Below are 25,865 nucleotides of genomic sequence, written 5' to 3' on the forward strand. Positions count from 1 at the left end.
GCTTCTGCTACAAGACGTATATCTACGTCCTCGTGGCTTACATGAAGTCACAGAGGACGTAGATATACTGTAGTGGTGGATAAAGTGGATAAGGCAGTATCGTCACCATAAAAATAAAATTTCAACAGAAACTGGTCTGAGTGTATTAACCTCCTGAGCGGTATGGACGAGCTCAGCTCGTCCATCACCGCCGGAGGCTGCCGCTCAGGCCCAGCTGGGCCGATTTTTATCAAATAAAGTGCAGCACACGCAGCCGGCACTTTGCCAGCCGCGTGTGCTGCCTGATCGCCGCCGCTCTGCGGCGATTCGCCGCGAGCAGCGGCGAAAGAGGGCCCCCCTAGCCGCCTGAGCCCTGCGCAGCCGGAACAAAAAGTTCCGGCCAGCGCTAAGGGCTGGATCGGAGGCGGCTGACGTCAGGACGTCGGCTGACGTCCATGACGTCACTCCGCTCGTCGCCATGGCGACGATCTAAGCAAAACAAGGAAGGCCGCTCATTGCGGCCTTCCTTGTTTATTATGGGCGCCGGAGGCGATCGGAAGAACGCCTCCGGAGCGCCCTCTAGTGGGCTTTCATGCAGCCAACTTTCAGTTGGCTGCATGAAATATTTTTTTTTTAATTAAAAAAAAACCCTCCCGCAGCCTCCCTGGCGATCTCAATAGAACGCCGAGGAGGTTAAGTGATAAAGATGCTAATCCTGCATTCAAAACTTTCAAAACTTTTTCTGCTGTTATGATTTGGAGTTATCACATAATTAAGGAGCACTGGCCCTTTAGTAGTTGTGCCAAAGAATTGAATGCTGGGGATTCTTTTTATCTATAATCTATTCCTCCTCTTCCCTTTATTTCCCTGCCAGCTGCTTATCTGAAACCTAATCCCCTACTCACTTGTGTTTACAAGCAAGGCTGAGGCGACTCAGCAATTGGAGGACACAAGAAAAAAAGTAAAGGGCAGAAATGACATCACAAGTTAGCCTTAACTGTGGGCAAAAGACATGGTTCCCACCAGGAACAGAATTCTCGTCATTTACTATATAACATTCACTGAAATCAAAACGTGGACAGTATAATACATGTTATGTAATTAGGTCAAGTATTTATCTACTTATATATGTGTTTTTTCCCCTGGCATCGTATGGCTGATCCTACTGCTTTAATAAAATTGTTTTACGCTATGAAAAGCCTTTATTGATCTCAAGTTACTCATGCATGGAGGCAATGGCTGCCTATGAATGTTGATGGTCAAGCATCCTGCGGGTAAGCAGGCACTTTGAGGGAGATTGATTGGTTCTCATCCTGCTACTCAGGTGACGGCACTTTTCCTTGCACTGGATGTCTATGAGGAGCTAAACAGAGACTCTTTTCTCCATCGGAATACACGGAAGCGCAGCAGGACACTCTAGACTGTTAAAATCTAAAAACAGACTACGGTAAATTGCGAGCCAACATTTTTATTAAGATTGAAAACTTATTGAACAGTCTCAACTAAGTGGCGTAACTAGAGTGACCATGAGGGGCTGGCTCCTCCCCTTCTGCAGAGCAGCGCAGTGGAGCAGATTAATATTTACCTGCTCCAGGGTCTCCTCTGATCTTCCTGACAGCCGCACGCTCTATGAGGCATACCCGTGGCTCCAAATGGATGTCACGTGATTGGAAGAAGGGAAGAAGGTGGTATAGAAGCACAGAGCATGCGACTTCTAGGAAGAACAGGAGACAAAACGCATCACTGGAGCAACTAAATATTACATTGCTCCTCTGTGCTACTCTGCTATGTGGGGAAATTGTGCCCGGGGGGGGGGGGGGAGGTGTGTATGTGTGTGTGGTTTATGACCTGCTGGGTGGGTTGGCAGCTCCCAGGAGGGGTCCCCATGCTAATTTTGTTGGGGGGGGGGGGGTCCTGTGGGTTATTGTTACACCCTGGCTCAAAATGACAATGTTTCAATTAGAAAGACTGTTAAAATGGCATTTGGCCCGTGGGCCTTGTGTTTTACCCCTGTGGTTTAATGTGCTCAGCGCCACAGAGTATCTTGGAGCTTTATAAATCAGTAATAATAATTGTTTCCTGTTAGACACGTGGCACCCTTGAATGGGCAGCCTGGGAGTGCAGAGTAGGTGACACGCTACCATCAGGGCATCTATGAGTTCATCGTCATGCTTCCCCTTCTCCAGCAGTGTCGTCAGCTGCATCTTCAGGCTCTTCACATCAGTGGACAGGGATCTATTTCTGGCTTTGGAGGCTTCAAACCTTTTCTTCAGCTCGTCGTGCTCCTTCCTGAGAGCGTCATGTTCTCCCATCAGTCTCTGGGATTAATACAGAGAGAACGACACGTCAAGGCTGAGATTCCTGACAGTGCGAAAGCTCTGCTGCCTGCCAGTCGGTGTGTAACACGCTACTGACACCCATCTATACACAGAGCACAACATGTCAATGCTGAGATTACTGACAGTCTGTGTGTAACACGCTACTGACACCCATCTATACACAGAGCACAACACGCTACTGACACCCCTCTATACACAGAGCACAACACGCTACTGACACCCATCTATACACAGAGCACAACACGCTACTGACACCCCTCTATACACAGAGCACAACACGCTACTGCCACCCATCTATACACAGAGCACAACACGCTACTGACACCTATCTATACACAGAGCACAACACACTACTGCCACCCATCAATACACAGAGCACAACACGCTACTGACACCCTTCTATACACAGGGCACAACACGCTACTGACACCCATCTATACACAGAGCACAACACGCTACTGACACCCTTCTATACACAGGGCACAACACGCTACTGACACCCATCTATACACAGGGCACAACACGCTACTGACATACATCTATACACAGAGCACAACACGCTACTGACATACATCTATACACAGAGCACAACATGCTACTGACATACATCTATACACAGAGCACAACACGCTACTGACACCCTTCTATACACAGAGCACAACACACTACTGACATACATCTATACACAGAGCACAAAACGCTACTGACACTCATCTATACACAGGGCACAACATGCTACTGACATACATCTATACACAGAGCACAACACGCTACTGACACCCTTCTATACACAGAGCACAACACACTACTGACATACATCTATACACAGAGCACAACACGCTACTGACATACATCTATACACAGAGCACAACACGCTACTGACACCCATCTATACACAGAGCACAACACGCTACTGACACTCATCTATACACAGAGCACAACAGGCTACTGACACTCATCTATACACAGGGCACAACATGCTACTGACACTCATCTATACACAGGGCACAACATGCTACTGACATACATCTATACACAGGGCACAACATGCTACTGACACTCATCTATACACAGGGCACAACATGCTACTGACATACATCTATACACAGAGCACAACACGCTACTGACATACATCTATACACAGGGCACAACATGCTACTGCCATACATCTATACACAGAGCACAACACGCTACTGACACTCATCTATACACAGGGCACAACATGCTACTGACATACATCTATACACAGGGCACAACACGCTACTGACACTCATCTATACACAGGGCACAACATGCTAATGACATACATCTATACACAGGGCACAACATGCTACTGACATACATCTATACACAGGGCACAACATGCTACTGCCATACATCTATACACAGAGCACAACACGCTACTGACACTCATCTATACACAGAGCACAACAGGCTACTGACATACATCTATACACAGAGCACAACACGCTACTGACACTCATCTATACACAGGGCACAACATGCTACTGACATACATCTATACACAGGGCACAACATGCTACTGACATACATCTATACACAGGGCACAACATGCTACTGCCATACATCTATACACAGAGCACAACACGCTACTGACACTCATCTATACACAGGGCACAACATGCTACTGCCACCCATCTATACACAGGGCACAACATGCTACTGACATACATCTATACACAGGGCACAACACGCTACTGACATACATCTATACACAGAGCACAACACGCTACTGACATACATCTATACACAGGGCACAACATGCTACTGACATACATCTATACACAGAGCACAACACGCTACTGACACTCATCTATACACAGAGCACAACATGCTACTGACACTCATCTATACACAGGGCACAACACGCTACTGACATACATCTATACACAGGGCACAACACGCTACTGACACTCATCTATACACAGGGCACAACATGCTACTGCCACCCATCTATACACAGGGCACAACATGCTACTGACATACATCTATACACAGGGCACAACACGCTACTGACATACATCTATACACAGAGCACAACACGCTACTGACATACATCTATACACAGGGCACAACATGCTACTGACATACATCTATACACAGAGCACAACACGCTACTGACACTCATCTATACACAGAGCACAACATGCTACTGACACTCATCTATACACAGGGCACAACACGCTACTGACATACATCTATACACAGGGCACAACATGCTACTGACACTCATCTATACACAGGGCACAACACGCTACTGCCATACATCTATACACAGAGCACAACAGGCTACTGACACTCATCTATACACAGGGCACAACATGCTACTGACACTCATCTATACACAGGGCACAACATGCTACTGACACTCATCTATACACAGAGCACAACACGCTACTGACACTCATCTATACACAGAGCACAACAGGCTACTGACACTCATCTATACACAGGGCACAACATGCTACTGACATACATCTATACACAGAGCACAACACGCTACTGACACTCATCTATACACAGAGCACAACACGCTACTGACACTCATCTATACACAGGGCACAACATGCTACTGACATACATCTATACACAGAGCACAACACGCTACTGACACCCTTCTATACACAGGGCACAACATGCTACTGCCACCCATCAATACACAGAGCACAACACGCTACTGACATACATCTATACACAGAGCACACCACGCTACTGACACTCATCTATACACAGGGCACAACATGCTACTGACATACATCTATACACAGAGCACAACAGGCTACTGACACTCATCTATACACAGGGCACAACATGCTACTGACATACATCTATACACAGAGCACAACATGCTACTGACACCCATCTATACACAGAGCACAACACGCTACTGACACCCATCTATACACAGAGCACAACACGCTACTGACATACATCTATACACAGAGCACAACATGCTACTGACATACATCTATACACAGAGCACAACACGCTACTGACATACATCTATACACAGAGCACAACACGCTACTGACACTCATCTATACACAGAGCACAACATGCTACTGACATACATCTATACACAGAGCACAACACGCTACTGACACTCATCTATACACAGGGCACAACATGCTACTGACACACATCTATACACAGAGCACAACACGCTACTGACACCCCTCTATACACAGAGCACAACACGCTACTGACACCCATCTATACACAGGGCACAACATGCTACTGCCATACATCTATACACAGAGCACAACACGCTACTGACACTCATCTATACACAGGGCACAACATGCTACTGACATACATCTATACACAGAGCACAACATGCTACTGACACTCATCTATACACAGGGCACAACATGCTACTGACATACATCTATACACAGAGCACAACACGCTACTGACACCCATCTATACACAGGGCACAACACACTACTGACACCCTTCTATACACAGAGCACAACACGCTACTGACACTCATCTATACACAGCGCACAACATGCTACTGACATACATCTATACACAGGGCACAACATGCTACTGACATACATCTATACACAGAGCACAACACGCTACTGACACTCATCTATACACAGGGCACAACATGCTACTGACATACATCTATACACAGAGCACAACATGCTACTGACACCCATCTATACACAGAGCACAACACGCTACTGACACTCATCTATACACAGGGCACAACATGCTACTGACATACATCTATACACAGAGCACAACACGCTACTGACACTCATCTATACACAGGGCACAACATGCTACTGACATACATCTATACACAGGGCACAACATGCTACTGACATACATCTATACACAGAGCACAACACGCTACTGACACCCATCTATACACAGGGCACAACATGCTACTGACATACATCTATACACAGGGCACAACACGCTACTGACACTCATCTATACACAGCGCACAACATGCTACTGACATACATCTATACACAGAGCACAACACGCTACTGACACATCTATACACAGAGCACAACACGCTACTGACACTCATCTATACACAGGGCACAACATGCTACTGACACTCATCTATACACATAGCACAACACGCTACTGACATACATCTATACACAGGGCACAACACGCTACTGACACTCATCTATACACAGGGCACAACATGCTACTGACACTCATCTATAGTATCAATCATTTCTTGATCTATCTTCTATGTTTCAACTTCTCACTTTGCAATGTCTGTATTATTTTTCCTTGTACTACAATCCCTGATGAAGCGGGGTCACGCCTGCGAAACGCATTGCAAAAATCGTGGAGTGTATAAATACATTTTCTGTTAATACGTTTGTACTGTCATATCCTTTGGAGTGAGTAAGAGTCCACCACCACTACCACTTCCATGGTTTAAATTTTTTTATGATATTTTATACTTTTGGCGCATCTGTTCACTCGCATATCTTTTGGTAATGTTCCTTTTTTAAAACCACCTAAGTCTATTATTAGACTCTGGAGTCTGTTTTTTTCCTGCCTGCTGGTGTTATAGTGGTCTGTTCATTGGACAACCAGTGAGCCCCAGTTTGATTGGTTCCTCTATGCATCAGTATAGCACATAGTGAGTCCCGCCCCCTCACTGACTGCGCAGAGTGGAGATTGCTGTATCAGCAGACAAGGCTTCCCAGAACATGCAGACTGATGATAGACTACATTAGCTGTAAGTATACAATTACAAGTGTTGTCCAGGCACCGAGCCCGACTCTGCTTTCCTTACTGTGACATGTCCAGGCTGCATTTACATATCTAGCTGTCACACAAACAAAATGGCTTAAATGACCACTATCCTCAAAATGTGCTAAATTTTAAGGACATGTTTAAACATACATGTAAAATGTACATGTGTCACAGAATAAAATGCACTGTAAAATACTTCTTTCCTATGTAGCTGTCAATTACAGAAGGTTTTATCAATTCTGACAGCTCCAAAACTCTCACCAACAGGTTTTGGACTAGTCCATCTCTTAAAGGAAACCTGTAATGAAGCAAAAAAAAAAAAAAAAGGAGTTTAACTTATCTGGGGCTTTTACCAGCCCCCTGCAGGTGTCCTGTGCCAGGACAAAACGATCATCCAGTACCCCACCGCAGCTCACTTTCGGTTTCCCTGATTTACAAGTATGAGAAAACCTCGTTCTGCACCTGTGCAGGATGCTCTGTCAGATGAAGCCACACCTCCCTACGAAAATCTGAGAGCTGTTATAGGCTATTATTCAGCAATGAGGCGTGGCTTCATCTGACAGTGCAATCACTCTATCCCATGCATGCCCATGTGACTGAGGGGGGAATGTCTGGAACAGTCTTGGAGGGACCAGACAGATGGAGGTTGCTGAAGAGGAGATGAGGGTCTATGAACTGCTGAAGCAGGTATCTTCTTGATGTGATTCATGATTGAGCCTTTTTATATTTCTTGAGAGCACTCAGCCCAATGTTTGGCACGTTTTGTACAATTGACATTTTTTCCTTTAAATACAAATACAAATCTTTGAGACTAAAAGCTGGAGATGAAACAGTTAGACTGCCAGCTGTAAGACTGATCATCTAGTTATATGACTGACCTCCAGCGATTCCTTCCTCTCCTTCTCCAGGGTCCGGAGACGGAACAAGTTCTTCTCCTGGGCAGGCAACCTTCTGGGAACCGAGATCCCCAACATCTCCTCCTCCAGGCTCAGCTCCGACGTGGGACTCCGCACCTGGCCCAGCTGGGTCTCCAGCTCCCGGACCTGCACACAGCACAGAAGGGTTATGTTTCAGCAAGCAGTTTGGAGAAGGATGGTGGGGGAGTTGGGAGTTTTAATGTCCTGTTGTCACCAGAAGGATGAAAGAGTAAACACAACATCAGACTTATGGCCCGTACCCATGAAGCTACTTTCCCAACAATTTTTCAGATGACTGGCGATAATTTGAGCGACGATCGATCGTTTCTGGGTACAGGCATGCGATCACACAAACGTCTTTTTGCGTCGCGCAGCGTTAACCACCGCTAAGCCGGATCAGATCTTTAAGATCCCCAACGACACCCGCACAAAGTACCGCAATTGCTAGAAGTCTCATTTCCATCTGTCATGTGCCATCGCATGATGTCGGGCATACCCATCACCAGAAAGATGTATCGGGGAGCACTCATTGTCATGGGAGGTCAATGGGATCCATCTTCTTGGGTCACAAGGTGAGTATGTAGCGTTAAAGAAGGACTTGGGAATACTGGTTGATAATAAGTTAAGTAACCATTTACAATGCCAAGCAGAAGCTAAAGCTAATAACATTCTGGAATGCATAAAATGGGGAAAACATTTTTTTCGAGATGTTAGTATACTACTCCCTCTGTATAAATCACTTGTGAGGCCACTTCTGGAGTATGGAATACAGTTTTGAACACCACACTATAGAAAGGAAATTGACCTTCTAGTACAGGTACAAAGACGGGCAACTAAATTAATCAGAGGGATGGAAGGTCTCACTTACCAAGAAAGGTTGGACAAACTGGGCTTATTTAGCTTGGAAAAAAAGATGATTCCAGAGGGCAATACAAAAGCTTGGCAGATGAGCTTTTTGTCCCCAAGCTTGTGCAAAGACAAGGGGACATGATCTGTGTATGGAGAAAAAGAGGTCTTGCCATCAATTTAGAAAGGGGTTCTTTACAGTACGAGTGGTTAAAATCTGGAATATCTTACCTCAGGAGTTAGTGGCAAACTGTATATTTGTATTTAAAGAGGGGGTTTAAAGACAATGACACTTATATTGCGCTTTTCTCCTGGCGGACTCAAAGCGCCAGAGCTGCAGCCACTAGGACGCGCTCTATAGGCAGTAGCAGTGTTAGGGAGACTTGCCTAAGGACTCCTGCTGAATAGGTGCTGGTTTACTGAACAGGAAGAGCCGAGATTTGAACTCTGGTCTCCCATGTCAGAAGCAGAGCCCTTAACCATTACACTATCCAGCCACTACTATCCTATCTTACATAGGGCATCCACAGCTATAAATACTAGGTAATTCATAGGAGAGTTGATTTATCTGACTGCCATCTGGAGTCAGGAAGGAATTTTTCCCTTTTAAGGCATATTAGCCTTGTAGTGTTTTTTTGTCTTCCTCTGAATCTCCTGGGATATGTGAGGGTGCAAGACAGTGAGTTTTTTTTTCTGGTTGAGTTTGATGGACAGATGTCTTTTTTTTTTCAACTATACTAACTACCAGTATGTAAAATCATAACATTCTAGCGATGTCGGTGAAATTAGCATTTATCGCATTTTGGTCCACAATCTCCATACTCACCCTTCCCTGCAGAGCGAGTATCTGCTGAGACCGTCCTCGCCAGCTTCCCGATGAGGCCACCAGCTGTGCGATGTTTACCTCCTCTCCAACCTCATTGACCAAAACCTGAGGAGAACATGGGACATCTAGATGTTAGACTGGTATCTGCAAGTTAAACCGACCTGACATTAAAACAGGAGAGGCCCAGTATACATCTCTGTGAAGCTGGCCCCCTACAATCAGCACAAATAAAAATTCTATCATGCTTGGTTAGTGCTATGTTTGTGCCTATTTGCACTGCAGAAATTAAGATTTTTTCTGCTTTCATTTTGAAGATAATAGCACTTACTATTTCCAAAGTAATACCAAATCACCCAACCCCCGTACAACACCCTACAGACATGAAACTGGTATGGGTGGGTAGTGCTGTGCATGTGCTCATCTGTGCTGCAAAAATTATATTTCTATATTTTACAGTTTTTAAGATTTTCACTTTATTCTAAAGTTCAAAAGTTCACTCAGCCTCCCTACAACATCGCAAGGGCTGAGCGAGCCCGAGTGAACTTTTGACCTTTATAAAAACATGAATATTTCAAAAACTTTAAAAGATAGAAAGACGATTTTTGAAGCACAGATGAGCACATGCACAGCACAACCCATCCATACCAATTTTATACCTGTAGGCTGTTGTTCTGGGGCTGGGTGATGGTATTGTTTTGGAAGTAATAAGTGCTATTATTTTCAAAATGAAAGCAGCACGAATCTTAATTTTTGCAGCACAAATGGGCACAAATGTAGCACTAACCAAGCATGATGGAATGTATATTAGTGCTGATTGTAGGGAAGGGGCAGCTTCACGAAGCATGAGCACAAGGTGAAGGTCTGACCATCAATCAAGACTCCACACAGCAACCTAAGCATACTGTATCTATGCCAACTGAAACATTCATTCACGGTCATTTTGCCCAGCAGTCCACAGAAGCCTATGACTGCCTTATATGCCAGGCTAACCTAATTTACATGTTCTGCCCTATGGAGAAGGGAGGGGGAACAGAATCAGGAAATCTTATGGAAGGGCGAGGGGAGGAGAGGAAGGAGGCTGAACATAGTGCCTATGGAAAGGGGAGTGGAAGAGAGACTGTATGTGTCTTATGGATGGTTGAGGGGAGGAGACCAAAGAGGGTGTATGTACTGTCCTATGGAAAGGTGAAGGGAGAAGAGGCAGTTATTGTAGTACATAAATTGCATGTGCTTCACCCCTCCTCTGGAATGCTCTTCTGCAACACATTCGTCGCTCTCTAACCTTTGATATATTGCTCCCTCAAAATTCACTTTTTACATCAAGCATATGCTGTACCTTAAAGAGGAACCATCGTAAAAATCTTAAAATCCAGAGTAAAATGAGCCATAAATTACTTTTCTCCTATGTTGCTGTCACTTACAGTAACTATAAGAAATCTGACATTACCAACAGATTTTGGGCTAGTCCATCTATCTATAGGGGATTCTCAGCATGGCCTTTATTCTTTATAAAGACATTCCCTGAAAATGATTAATACAAAGATGCTGGCCAGCCTCCCTGCTCGCTGCACACTTTTTTGGCAGTTGGACGGAGCAACTGCCAATCACTGCCAAAACCTGTCAGTAATGTCAGATTTCTACAACTTACTGTAAGTGACAGCAACATAGGAGAGAAGTAATTTATGGCTCATTTTACTCTGGAAGAAACGTACTTCTTATTTGTATGTGTTTTAGATTTTAAGATTTTTCGCGACCGTTCCTCTTTAAGCCATTTACCCTTCAACCAAGTTGCACTCCTACAACACACTGCCTCTAGGTATGAATATGGCATACTACCCCACCTCTTGTACGCCCCATTTTTTTCAGATTGTAAGCTTGCAAAGGCAGGGCTCTCTCACCCGTTTGGATTTTGTTATACATTTTATTCATGTTACTTTTGTCACTGTCATTACCAATTTTGTGCCAACTCTGTATCTTGTATATTGGTGTATACCATTGTCTGTATTATTATGTACCCCATGTTTGTTCCTCACATTGTAAAGTACAACAGAATATGTTGGCACTTTATAAACCACTAATAATAATACATTGGATTCAGAACCTCTCTGAGGAGCAGTTAGTGATGAGAAATGTTTAGTGTTCTCTATAAAGTGCCGTTACAGAAGTGTCATGCATAATAATGATAATAATAATAATGATAATAATAATAATAATACAATTAAAATGATACTGAAGTGAAAAAAAATGATGATATAATGAATTGTATGTGTAGTACAGACAATAAATAAACATTAGCAGCAAAGAAAAGAGTCTCATATTTTTATTTTTAGTTATATACTTTTATTTTATAACACTGCATCATACTCTAATGCCTAATATATACGATTACATTTTCTGGCAGATTTACTGCCAGATCGACTATTTCCAGCATGTCCAATCTGATTTCCGATCGATTTTTCGTTTACCTCTATGGAAAATAGATCGGAAATCAGATCGGACATGTTGAAAATAGTCGACCTGGCAGTAAATCTGCCAGAAAATCTCATTGTGTGTATTACGCATAATGTTTGCCATTTACAAACTACTCTCTGTATTTTAAACTATAAAACAAGCAGAGCTAATGAGCCTTTTAAATGATCTACAGTAAAACCTTACCTGAAGTTGTCTTATATTGTTTCTTTGATGTATAATTGCTTCAGAAAATAGCATTGCTCTCTGACTAAATTAGTTGGAGAGCTCAGAGAAGCTCTTTTGCATAGATAACAACTGGAGTTTCTTAAAGAGAATCTGTATTGTTAAAATCGCACAAAAGTAAACATACCAGTGCATTAGGGGACATCTCCTATTACCCTCTGTCACAATTTCGCCGCTCCCCACCGCATTAAAAGTGGTTAAAAACAGTTTTAAAAAGTTTGTTTATAAACAAACAAAATGGCCACCAAAACAGGAAGTAGGTTGATGTACAGTATGTCCACACATAGAAAATACATCCATACACAAGCAGGCTGTATACAGCTTTCCTTTTGAATCTCAAGAGATCATTTGTGTGTTTCTTTCCCCCTGCATCTCTCATGCACTGAAGTTTCAGGCTGCTTGTTTCTTCCTGCAAACAGCTTTGCCCTTGTCTGTAATTCCTCAGTATGTGAAAGCCCAGCCAGCTCAGAGGACGATTTATCCAGCTTGTAAAAGATAAGAGAGAAGAGAGAAGCTGCTCTAATCCTAAATAACACACAGGCAGTGTGCAGAGAGGGGCCTGGAAGGGGGAGTTCATAGCAGAACCACAACACTGAAGAACTTGGCAGCCTTCCAGACACAGGCTGACAAGTCTGACAAGAGAGAGATACATTGATTTATTACAGAGACTGTGATAGTAGAAAGTGCTGCAGTAAGCCAGAACACATTAGAATAGCTTTTGGAACTTGTAGGATGATAAAAAACAGGATGCAATTTTTGTTACGGAGTCTCTTTAACTCTTCCTGTACTGGAAACAATGAGACTCATATCTGTGCTACTAATGTTATATTTCTTAGCTGTACTACACATACAAATCATTATATCATACGTTTATTTTCACTTCAGATTCTCTTTACGGTTGTGTGGTGGCTGTATACCCCAGGAACAGCCAGACAGGTTTGCTTCTCTAAGGCCCGGTTCACATTTGCGTTTCGAGCCAAAAGGATCCGCTTCACCGGATCCGGGTGGCTCAGTCCGTGGCCTGGTTCACATAGTGAAAACGGATCTGATTGATGATTGGTCGGATCCGTTTTCACTCAGCAATACATCCCTAATCTTCAGTAGCAGCCGGCGGTAGAGGCTTCCTCTTCTTCCGCTGTGACTACACAGCGCCTCATGTGACTAGTCACATGACGCGGAAAAGGAACGGAAGCCTCTACTGCCAGCTGCTATGGAAGATTAGGTATGTATAAACCCTCCCTCACCCTCCCACCCACCCGGCTGCTGCACCCTCCCGCCTAGCTGCTGCACCCTCTTACCCTCCCGTCGCTAAGGTTCACGTCAGCCCATGCCCACATCCCCGGTGGAACTAGTGTGAAGAAAGGTTCCATTTCCCATTGCCCCAATGCTGCAGCATTTTTTGTCTGGATCCGTTCCGCTGGGCAGAATGGTCCGGAAAATTAGGGCCTGCAGCAATTTTTAGATCCGGGGACCGGAACGTACGAAACGTATCCGTACCAACAGACGCATGTGAATGGATCCATAGGTTAACATTGGATGCATTCACATCCGTTCCGTTTCTACAGTATACGTTCCGGTTCCGATCTGCAAAAAAACGCTAATGTGAACCGGGCCTAACTGATCGGAGCCAGCTTGGCTTGGACTGTCTTGGTTTCTTTCACTTCAGGGTGAGCTGAGATTTGCCTGTAGAGAAAGAAGATTTTGCTTCTCCTAAATAACAGTTTGTGGCTAGGAAAGATCCGGAGAGGCCATTTTATTTACCAGTGTTCTTTTTTACCTTGTGAGCCATTTTCAGCTCCTGTTTTGTGCTCTGGATCTGGTTGCGATATTCTGAGAGCTTTAGATTGGCAGCCGACAGCTTCTCTTGTAGCGCTTTCATCTCGGAGCTTTCTGCCTGAGGAGCGGGAACAGAGAATGTTCAGATGTTATTACATACAGGGAACTCCCTGCAGAAGCGACACACAGGCCTGCTGAAGACATGAGCATGTGATGCAGACAGACACAGGGGGACTACTGAAGACATGAGCATGTTTTACAGACAGACACAGGGAGGTGACTGAAGACATGAAATGCAGACAGACACAGGGAGGTGACTGAAGACATGAGCATGTGATGCAGACAGACACAGGGAGATTACTGAAGACATGAGCATGTGATGCAGACAGACACAGGGAGATTACTGAAGACATGAGCATGTAATGCAGACAGACACAGGGAGACTACTGAAGACATGAGCATGCGATGCAGACAGACACAGGGAGACTACTGAAGACATGAGCATGTGATGCAGACAGACACAGGGGGACTACTGAAGACATGAGCATGTTATACAGACAGACACAGGGGGAATACTGAAGACATGAGCATGTTATACAGACAGACACAGGGGGGCTACTGAAGACATGAGCATGTTATACAGACAGACACAGAGAGGCTACTGAAGACATGAGCATGTAATGCAGACAGACACAGGGAGACTACTGAAGACATAAGAATGTAATGCAGACAGACACAGGAAGACTACTGAAGACATGAGCATGTAATGCAGACAGACACAGGGAGACTACTGAAGACATGAGCATGTGATGCAGACAGACACAGGGGGACTACTGAAGACATGAGCATGTAATGCAGACAGACACAGGGAGACTACTGAAGACATGAGCATGTAATGCAGACAGGCACAGGGAGACTACTGAAGACATGAGAATGTAATGCAGACAGACACAGGAAGACTACTGAAGACATGAGCATGTAATGCAGACAGACACATGGAGACTACTGAAGACATGAGCATGTAATGCAGACAGACACAGGGAGACTACTGACGACATGAGCATGTGATGCAGACAGACACAGGGAGACTACTGAAGACATGAGCATGTGATGCAGACAGACACAGGGGGACTACTGAAGACATGAGCATGAAATGCAGACAGACACAGGGAGACTACTGAAGACATGAGCATGTGATGCAGACAGACACAGGGAGACTACTGAAGACATGAGCATGCGATGCAGACAGACACAGGGAGACTACTGAAGACATGAGAATGTAATGCAGACAGACACAGGGACACTACTGAACACATGAGAATGTAACGCAGATAGACACAGGGAGACTACTGAAGACATGAGCATGTGATGCAGACAGACACAGGGAGACTACTGAAGACATGAGCATGTGATGCAGATAGACACAGGGAGATTACTGAAGACATGAGCATGTGATGCAGACAGACACAGGGAGACTACTGAAGACATGAGAATGTAATGCAGACAGACACAGGGAGACTACTGAAGACATGATAATGTAATGCAGACAGACACAGGGAGACTACTGAAGACATAAGCATGTGATGCAGACAGACACAGGGAGACTACTGAAGACATGAGAATGTAATGCAGACAGACACAGGGAGATTACTGAAGACATGAGCATGTAATGCAGACAGACACAGGGAGACTACTGAAGACATGAGAATGTAATGCAGACAGACACAGGGAGACTACTGAAGACATGAGAATGTAATGCAGACAGACACATGGAGACTACTGAAGACATGAGCATGTGATGCAGATAGACACAGGAAGACTACTGAAGACATGAGCATGTAATGCAGACAGACACAGGGAGACTACTGAAGACATGAGCATGTAATGCAGACAGACACATGGAGACTACTGAAGACATGAGCATGTGATACAGACAGACACAGGGAGATTACTGAAGACATGAGCATGTTATACAGACAGACACAGGGGGACTACTGAAGACATGAGCATGTTATACACAGACACAGGGAGGCTACTGAAGACATGAGCATGTAATGCAGACAGACACAGGGAGACTACTGAAGACATGAGCATGTAATGCAGACAGACACAGGGAGACTACTGAAGACATGAGCATGTAATGCAGACAGACACAGGGAGACTACTGAAAACATGAGCATGTAATGCAGATAGACGCAGGGAGACTACTGAAGACATGAGCATGTAATGCAGACAGACACAGGGAGACTACTGAAGACATGAGCATGTGATGCAGACAGACACAGGGGGACTACTGAAGACATGAGCATGTTATACAGACAGACACAGGGGGACTACTGAAGACATGAGCATGTTATACACAGACACAGGGAGGCTACTGAAGACATGAGCATGTAATGCAGACAGACACAGGGAGACTACTGAAGACATGAGCATGTGATGCAGACAGACACAGGGAGACTACTGAAGACATGAGCATGTGATGCAGACAGGCACAGGGAGATTACTGAAGACATGAGCATGTGATGCAGACAGACACAGGGAGACTACTGAAGACATGAGCATGTGATGCAGACAGACACAGGGAGACTACTGAAGACATGAGCATGTGATGCAGACAGACACAGGGAGATTACTGAAGACATGAGCATGTGATGCAGACAGACACAGGGAGATTACTGAAGACATGAGCATGTAATGCAGACAGACACAGGGAGACTACTGAAGACATGAGCATGTGATGCAGACAGACACAGGGAGACTACTGAAGACATGAGCATGTGATGCAGACAGACACAGGGAGATTACTGAAGACATGAGCATGTGATGCAGACAGACACAGGGAGATTACTGAAGACATGAGCATGTGATGCAGACAGACACAGGGAGATTACTGAAGACATGAGCATGTGATGCAGACAGACACAGGGAGATTACTGAAGACATGAGCATATATTCCAAACGGTCAGGAGCACCACTGCAGGCTCAAAATGAAAATATAGGTGTGCCAAAATCCTCACCCCGGTACCCAAGGGGTCACAACATCCACTCCAAAGAAGGACCGGCACCACACCGAGGAATTATAGCTCTTCAAGGTTTAATCAAAACACATGTTAGCAACGACAGACTGCTGTTTCGACCCTCCTGGGTCTTTGTCAAGTTGCAGGAATCATATAACACCAAATAACATACAAACATACATATATAGTGAATTAACCCGCCCACAGAGGGGCCTGGTGACCAATCCTGAGAGCGCCTTAATGGAGGACCTGATGGGAGACTGACCACCCTACTACACACCAATAGCAACTCAGCATTTCAAAATGTCACTCACCAATCAGGGTACCAAACCGACGGACAGGAACTCCACCCTTCACTATAATAGCTTTCATCCAGCAGGAGTGAAGGATGGAATTCCGGGTAGTCAACTGTCTAGAATAGACAGGATTGTAAGTGAGCCTGACATATGTGTATCACGCAAAAGTGAATTGATAAACAAATTTCGCTCCAGGGGGTATCCGTTGGAGGCCTCGCAGGGGCAAAAACAACGACGCAAGCGTAACACTAGGGGGATACCACGTATTCCCTTCGTGTCCACATATAACGTCTGTAGTGACGTTGTGGCACGTTCATTGCGGAAACATTGGCATCTTCTACGTGATGGTTTTCCAAGGGTTCCTGAGTTCAGGAGCCCCCCTATGATGTCTTTTCGACGTGCGCCCACGCTGCGAGATAAATTACGTGTCAAGTCGGCTCCCCCGGTACAATCCTGTTCGTCGAGAACTGGTATGTTTCCCTGCCTGTCCTGTCACATGTGCAATAGTGTCATTAGGAGTAATGTATTCCAACATCCTACCCTGGGCACTGAGTATCATGTTAGGGGCCATTACACTTGTGATTCAAATCACGTGGTATATTTGATTAAATGCCCATGCAGTTTTATATATGTTGGCATGACTACTCAGTGCCTTAAGGTTAGGATCTCAGCCCATAAGTCAGCTATTAGGAATGGCACTACAGGACAGGCAGTATCTGATCATTTTATTAACTTTGGACATAATGTTTCTCAGTTAAGGGTTATGGCCATTGATGGGGTATCACCACAGTGGCGGGGGGGGGAATAGGCTCAAAGAATTGCTTCGTAGGGAGGCGGGATGGATCAGAAGGTTGGACGCAAGGGGGAGAGCAGGGCTGAATAGGGAGCTTGACCTGAGTTTCTGCGTCTAATTAATATGAGTCCTCTGCTAGTCTGCCTTGTATTGTATATTGTATATTTTCTATTAGGTTTTCTACTCTTTAATGTTTGATGAGTGATATTTTATTATTTTATTTCTTTCAGACCAATGTGGAGAGCGCAGTGGGAGAGACTGGCAGGGTTCCCCTTTAACTCCGCGTGGTGTGGTGAGTGCGGCGGCCTGTTTGTATTGTGGAGCGTCTATGTAGGTATGGTTACATGGGCGGTATCCTGGGCCGCTTGGGCACCTCCCACCGCTCTGATGCGGAGGCTGTGTATGCTGTGAAGGAGGCGCACATGATTGGCTGTATTTCGCCATCTGACTCAAGTCATGTGATTTGATCACATGACTAGGAAGTCATACTGCCTGCTCCGTTTGAGGTAGCGGCTTTGCTATGATGCGCACCGCCGACACTTTGACAGCGGGGAACTCGCCGCTTTACCCTGATTGGTGAGTGACATTTTGAAATGCTGAGTTGCTATTGGTGTGTAGTAGGGTGATCAGTCTCCCATCAGGTCCTCCATTAAGGCGCTCTCAGGATTGGTCACCAGGCCCCTCTGTGGGCGGGTTAATTCACTATATATGTATGTTTGTATGTTATTTGGTGTTATATGATTCCTGCAACTTGACAAAGACCCAGGAGGGTCGGTGTGGTGCCGGTCCTTCTTTGGAGTGGATGAAGACATGAGCATGTGATGCAGACAGACACAGGGAGATTACTGAAGACATGAGCATGTAATGCAGACAGACACAGGGAGACTACTGAAGACATGAGCATGTGATGCAGACAGACACAGGGAGACTACTGAAGACATGAGCATGTGATGCAGACAGACACAGGGAGATTACTGAAGACAGGCGCAGAAGCCTCAGACAGGCAGCGACCAGCCAGATTATCGGGGCTGATTCCAGGATACCCGAGCGGCCGGTGATGACAGTGATGATGAGATCCCACCTCATGGGGATAGGGGAAGCCCCATGTAAGTATAAATATGCCCAGTGTCCTGATCTCAGGTACTCTTTAAGGGCTCTGCCTCTGACACAGGAGACCTGGGCTCGAATCTTCGCTCTTCTTGTTCAGTAAGCAAGCACCTATTCAGTAAGGAGTCATCGGGCTAGACTCGCTAACACTGCTACTGCCTATAGAGCGCGTCCTAGTGGCTGCAGCTCAAGCTCTCTGGGTCCGCCTGGTGAATATCACAATATAAATGTTATTTGTCTTGTCTATTTTCACATGCACAGTAAAAACTCACTGGTGACACTTCCATGGACCGGATGACACTGGATCCGTTACTTAGGTCTTTCTCTAAGGATTGTGGGAGTCTTCTCACTGTATTCTGTAGCTGGAAAATAAATGATTGGATCAATTCCCTGCCACAAAGTGAATACATTTTTCATGTAAGGACAGCCATGCTGTGACCGATTAAAGCAGACAGAAAGGCCAACGGTGTCTGTGGACAGTGAAAGTCACACGCCACAGTAAATATCTGTCGTTTTCCCCGTGAGGACACTTATAGTCAGAGGAATATAGACACTTTCTGTTTTATTTTTTTCCCAAAAAGGCCAATTCCCTGACTGTCATGGTAACATTTTGGCTGCAGCAGTGACACATATGGAACAAGCAATAATGGTATATTTCACATTCCTCTCAAGTTTTCTTCCAAGATCAAAACCACGGGAGAAAAAATATATTATCACACATGGAAGCCTGTGCAAGAGCATTGTTAACCTCACGGGCGTTCAATTTACGCTGGATTTTTGTACCAAAAGAGGTACAATTTTTAATCGTTTCTTTAAATTGTAAGCATTTTTACGGACCGTTTGCAAGTGGCGGTCTTGCAAGCTGTTCACTGTACCCCACTCCACATATACTCTATGTACATAACATAAAAGGAGCATTAAATAATAAAATACAGTAATTGAAAGTGTATTCACCTTGGAGGAGCCATGAGACCCAATCTTTAACCACTTGGGGACCAGGGGCTTTACCCCCCTTAAGGACCAGGCACTTTTTTTCCATTCAGACCACTGCAGCTTTCACGGTTTATTGCTCGCTCATACAACCTACCACCTAAGTGAATTTTGGCTCCTTTTCTTGTCACTAATAAAGCTTTCTTTTGGTGCTATTTGATTGCTGCTGCGATTTTTACTTTTTATTATATTCATCAAAAAAGACATGAATTTTGTCAAAAAAATGATTTTTTTAACTTTCTGTGCTGACATTTTTCAAATAAAGGAAAATTTCTGTATACATGCAGCACAAAAAATGTGGACAAACATGTTTTTGATTAAAAAAAAACCCATTCAGCCTATATTTATTGGTTTGGGTAAAAGTTATAGCGTTTACAAACTATGGTGCAAAAAGTGAATTTTCCCATTTTCCAGCATCTCTGACTTTCTGAGCACCTGTCAGGTTTCATGAGGGGCTAGAATTCCAGGATAGTATAAATACCCCCAAATGACCCCATTTTGGAAAGAAGACATCCCAAAGTATTCACTGAGAGGCATAGTGAGTTCATAGAAGATATTATTTTTTGTCACAAGTAAGCGGAAAATGACACTTTGTGACAAAAAAAAAAAAAAAGTTTCCATTTCTTCTAACTTGCGACAAAAAAAAATTAAATCTGCCACGGACTCACCATGCCCCTCTCTGAATACCTTGAAGTGTCTACTTTCCAAAATGGGGTCATTTGTGGGGTGTGTTCACTGTCCTGACATTTTGGGGGGTGCTAAATTGTAAGCACCCCTGTAAAGCCTAAAGGTGGCCATACACTGGTCGATTTGCCATCAGATTCGACCAACAGACAGATCCCTATCTGATCGAATCTGATCAGAGAGGGATCGTATGGCTACCTTTACTGCAAACAGATTGTGAACCGATTTCAGCCTGAAACCGATCACAATCTGTTGTGGTGGTGCTGCTGCCGCCGCTCCCCCCGCCCGCATACATTACCTGCTCCGCCGGCGCGACTCCCGGGTCTCTCTCCGCTCTTCTTCTCCGCTCTGGTCTCCGGCTCCAGCATGCTTCACTTCTTCCTGCCCGGCAGGAAGTTTAAACAGTAGAGCGCCCTCTACTGTTTAAACTTCCTGCCGGGCAGGAAGAAGTGAAGGCATGCCGGAGACCAGAGCGGAGAAGAGCGGAGACAAGTGGGGGCAGTCGCGCCGGCGGAGCAGGTAATGTATTGCAGCTCTATTGCGTCGGTCGTCGGGCACTCGAACGCCGCTAGCGATGCGCTCTTTACCCGCGGGCGATCGACAGTAATTTTCCGCACGGCGCGATCGACGGGATCGGACGAAATGAATCGAAATTCGGCGTGTAGCGCGAACGATTGGCAGCAGATTCGATCCCAGTGATCGAATCTGCTGTCGAAACGGCAGTAAATCGGGCCAGTGTATGGCCAGCTTAACGGTGCTCATTGGACTTTGGGCCCCTTAGCGCAGTTAGGCTGCAAAAAAGTGCCACACATGTGGTATTGCCGTACTCAGGAGAAGTAGTATAATGTGTTTTGGGGTGTATTTTTACACATACCCATGCTGGGTGGGAGAAATATCTCTGTAAATGACAATTGTTTGATTTTTTTTTACACACAATTGTCCATTTACAGAGATATATCTCCCACTCAGCATGGGTATGTGTAAAAATACACCCCAAAACACATTATACTTTTTCTCCTGAGTACGGCGATACCACATGTGTGGCACTTTTTTGCACCCTAACTGCGCTAAGGGGCCCAAAGTCCAATGGGTACCTTTAGGATTTCACAGGTCATTTTTGTTTCAAGACTACTCCTCACGGTTTAGGGCCCCTAAAATGCCAGGGCAGTATAGGAACCCCACTAATGACCCCATTTTAGAAAGAAGACACACCAAGGTATTCCGTTAGGAGTATGGTGAGTTCATAGAAGATTTTATTTTTTTGTCACAAGTTAGCGGAAATTGATTTTAATAGTTTTTTTTCACAAAGTGTCATTTTCCGCTAACTTGTGACAAAAAATAAAATCTTCTATGAACTTACCATACTCCTAACGGAATACCTTTGGGTGTCTTCTTTCTAGAATGGGGTCATTTGTGGGGTTCCTATACTGCCCTGGCATTTTAGGGGCCCTAAACCGTGAGGAGTAGTCTTGAAACCAAATGTCGCAAAATGACCTGTGAAATCCTAAAGGTACTCATTGGACTTTGGGCCCCTTAGCGTACTTAGGGTGTAAAAAAGTGCCACACATGTGGTACCGCCGTACTCAGGAGAAGTAGTATAATGTGTTTTGGGGTGTATTTTTACACATACCCATGCTGGGTGGGAGAAATATCTCTGTAAATGACAATTGTTTGATTTTTTTACACACAATTGTCCATTTACAGAGAGATTTCTCCCACACAGCATGGGTATGTGTAAAAATACACCCCAAAACACATTTTGAGACATTTGGTTTCCAGACTACTCACGGTTTTGGGCCTGTAAAATGCCAGGGCGGTATAGGAACCCCACAAGTGACCCCACTTTAGAAAAAAGACACCCCAAGGTATTCTGTTAGGTGTATGACGAGTGCATAGAAGATTAAATTTTTTTGTCAAAAGTTAGCGGAAATTGATTTTTATTCTTTTTTTTTCACAAAGTGTCATTTTTCACTAACTTGTGACAAAAAAATAAAATCTTCTATGAACTCGCCATACACCTAACGGAATACCTTTGGGTGTCTTCTTTCTAAAATGGGGTCACTTGTGGGGTTCCTATACTGCCCTGGCATTTTAGGGGCCCTAAACCGTGAGGAGTAGTCTAGAAAACAAATGTCTCAAAATGACCTGTGAATAGGACGTTGGGCCCCTTAGCGCACCTAGGCTGCATAAAAGTGTCACACATGTGGTATCGCAATACTCAGGAGAAGTAGTATAATGTGTTTTGGGGTGTATTTTTACACATACCCATGCTGTGTGGGAGAAATCTCTCTGTAAATGGACAATTGTGTGTAAAAAAATCAAACAATTGTCATTTACAGAGATATTTCTCCCACCCAGCATGGGTATGTGTAAAAATACACCCTAAAACACATTATACTACTTCTCCTGAGTACGGCAATACCACATGTGTGGCACTTTTTTGCAGCCTAACTGTGCTAAGGGGCCCAAAGTCCAATGAGCACCGTTAAGCTGGCCATACACTGGCCCGATTTACTGCCGTTTCGACAGCAGATTCGATCACTGGGATCGAATCTGCTGCCAATCGTTCGCGCTACACGCCGAATTTCGATTCATTTCGTCCGATCCCGTCGATCGCGCCGTGCGGAAAATTACCGTCGATCGCCCGCGGGTAAAGAGCGCATCGCTAGCGGCGTTCGAGTGCCCGACGACCGACGCAATAGAGCCCGCATACATTACCTGCTCCGCCGGCGCGACTGCCCCCGCTCGTCTCCGCTCTTCTCCGCTCTGGTCTCCGGCATGCCTTCACTTCTTCCTGCCCGGCAGGAAGTTTAAACAGTAGAAGGCGCTCTATTGTTTAAACTTCCTGCCGGGCAGGAAGAAGTGAGGCATGCTGGAGCCGGAGACCAGAGCGGAGAAGAAGAGCGGAGAGAGACCCGGGAGTCGCGCCGGCGGAGCAGGTAATGTATGCGGGCGGGGGGAGCGGCGGCAGCAGCACCACCACAACAGATTGTGATCGGTTTCAGGCTGAAATCGGTTCACAATCTGTTTGCAGTAAAGGTAGCCATACGATCCCTCTCTGATCAGATTCAATCAGATAGGGATCTGTCTGTTGGTCGAATCTGATGGCAAATCGACCAGTGTATGGCCACCTTTAGGCTTTACAGGGGTGCTTACAATTTAGCACCCCCCAAAATGTCAGGACAGTGAACACACCCCACAAATGACCCCATTTTGGAAAGTAGACACTTCAAGGTATTCAGAGAGGGGCATGGTGAGTCCGTGGCAGATTTAATTTTTTTTTGTCGCAAGTTAGAAGAAATGGAAACTTTTTTTTTTTTGTCACAAAGTGTCATTTTCCGCTTACTTGTGACAAAAAATAATATCTTCTATGAACTCACTATGCCTCTCAGTGAATACTTTGGGATGTCTTCTTTCCAAAATAGGGTCATTTGGGGGGTATTTATACTATCCTGGAATTCTAGCCCCTCATGAAACATGTCAGGTGCTCAGAAAAGTCAGAGATGCTGGAAAATGGGAAAATTCACTTTTTGCACCATAGTTTGTAAACGCTATAACTTTTACCCAAACCAATAAATATAGGCTGAATGGGTTTTTTTTTTTATCAAAAACATGTTTGTCCACATTTTTCGTGCTGCATGTATATAGAAATTTTCCTTTCTTTGAAAAATGTCAGCACAGAAAGTTAAAAAAATCATTTTTTTGACAAAATTCATGTCTTTTTTGATGAATATAATAAAAAGTAAAAATCGCAGCAGCAATCAAATAGCACCAAAAGAAAGCTTTATTAGTGACAAGAAAAGGAGCCAAAATTCATTTAGGGTGGGTGATCAGATTGCCCGCAAGGGGCAGGTTAGGGGCTGATTGATGGGTGGCAGTGACAGGGGGTGATTGATGGGTGATTGACAGGCGATTGACAGGTGATCAGTGGCTTATTACAGGGAAGAACAGATGTAACTAATGCACTGGCGAATTGATAAGGGGGGTCTGAGGGCAATCTGAGCGTGTAGGCGGGTGATTGGGTTCCCACAAGGGGCAGATTAGGGTCTGATCTGATGGGTAACAGTGACAGGTGGTGATAGGGGGTGATTGATGGGTAATTAGTGGGTGTTTAGGGTAGATAACAGATGTAAACACTGCACTTGGGAGGTGATCTGACGTCGGATCTGCGGGCGATCTATTGGTGTGGGTGGGTGATCAGATTGCCCGCAAGGGGCAGGTTAGGGGCTGATTGATGGGTGGCAGTGACAGAGGGTGATTGATGGGTGGCAGTGACAGGGGGTGATTGATGGTTGATTGACAGGTGATCAGTGGGTTATTACAGGGAAGAACAGATGTAAATATTGCGCTGGCGAATTGATAAGGGGGGGGGGGGGTCTGAGGGCAATCTGAGCGTGTAGGCGGGTGATTGGGTGCCCACAAGGGGCAGATCAGGGTCTGATCTGATGGGTAACAGTGACAGGTGGTGATAGGGGGTGATTGATGGGTAATTAGTGGGTGTTTAGGGTAGAGAACAGATGTAAACACTGCACTTGGGAGGTGATCTGACGTCGGATCTGCGGGCGATCTATTGGTGTGGGTGGTTGATCAGATTGCCCGCAAGGGGCAGGTTAGGGGCTGATTGATGGGTGGCAGTGACAGGGGGTGATTGATGGGTGATAGACAGGTGATCAGGGGGATAGATGCATACAGTACACAGGGGGGGGGGGGGGTCGGGGGAGGGGTCTGGGGAGAATCTGAGGGGTGGGTGGGGATGATCAGGAGGGAGCAGGGGGCAGTTTAGGGCATAAAAAAAAATAGCGTTGACAGATAGTGACAGGGAGTGATTGATGGGTGA

General features: G+C 45.0%; 1 protein-coding gene across 3 annotated transcripts in view; it reads right to left on the minus strand.

Annotated features, from left to right (window-relative positions):
* The window catches only part of CCDC13 (coiled-coil domain containing 13), a 65,709-nt gene that overhangs the window by 23,864 nt on the left and 15,980 nt on the right, over nt 1-25,865 (minus strand). For 2 of the 3 annotated variants that reach the window (XM_068235133.1, XM_068235131.1), the window contains exons 5-9: nt 19,627-19,716; nt 14,140-14,256; nt 9,669-9,773; nt 7,958-8,122; nt 2,121-2,297 (exon numbers count right to left, since the gene is read on the minus strand). In XM_068235133.1, the coding sequence (XP_068091234.1) occupies nt 2,121-2,297; nt 7,958-8,122; nt 9,669-9,773; nt 14,140-14,256; nt 19,627-19,716 (654 nt within the window). The remainder of the gene's footprint in view (nt 1-2,120; nt 2,298-7,957; nt 8,123-9,668; nt 9,774-14,139; nt 14,257-19,626; nt 19,717-25,865) is intronic. The other variant, XM_068235134.1, reaches the window with a different exon arrangement.

The sequence above is a fragment of the Hyperolius riggenbachi genome, chromosome 5 (genome assembly GCF_040937935.1).
Source record: "Hyperolius riggenbachi isolate aHypRig1 chromosome 5, aHypRig1.pri, whole genome shotgun sequence".
Taxonomy (NCBI): domain Eukaryota; kingdom Metazoa; phylum Chordata; class Amphibia; order Anura; family Hyperoliidae; genus Hyperolius; species Hyperolius riggenbachi.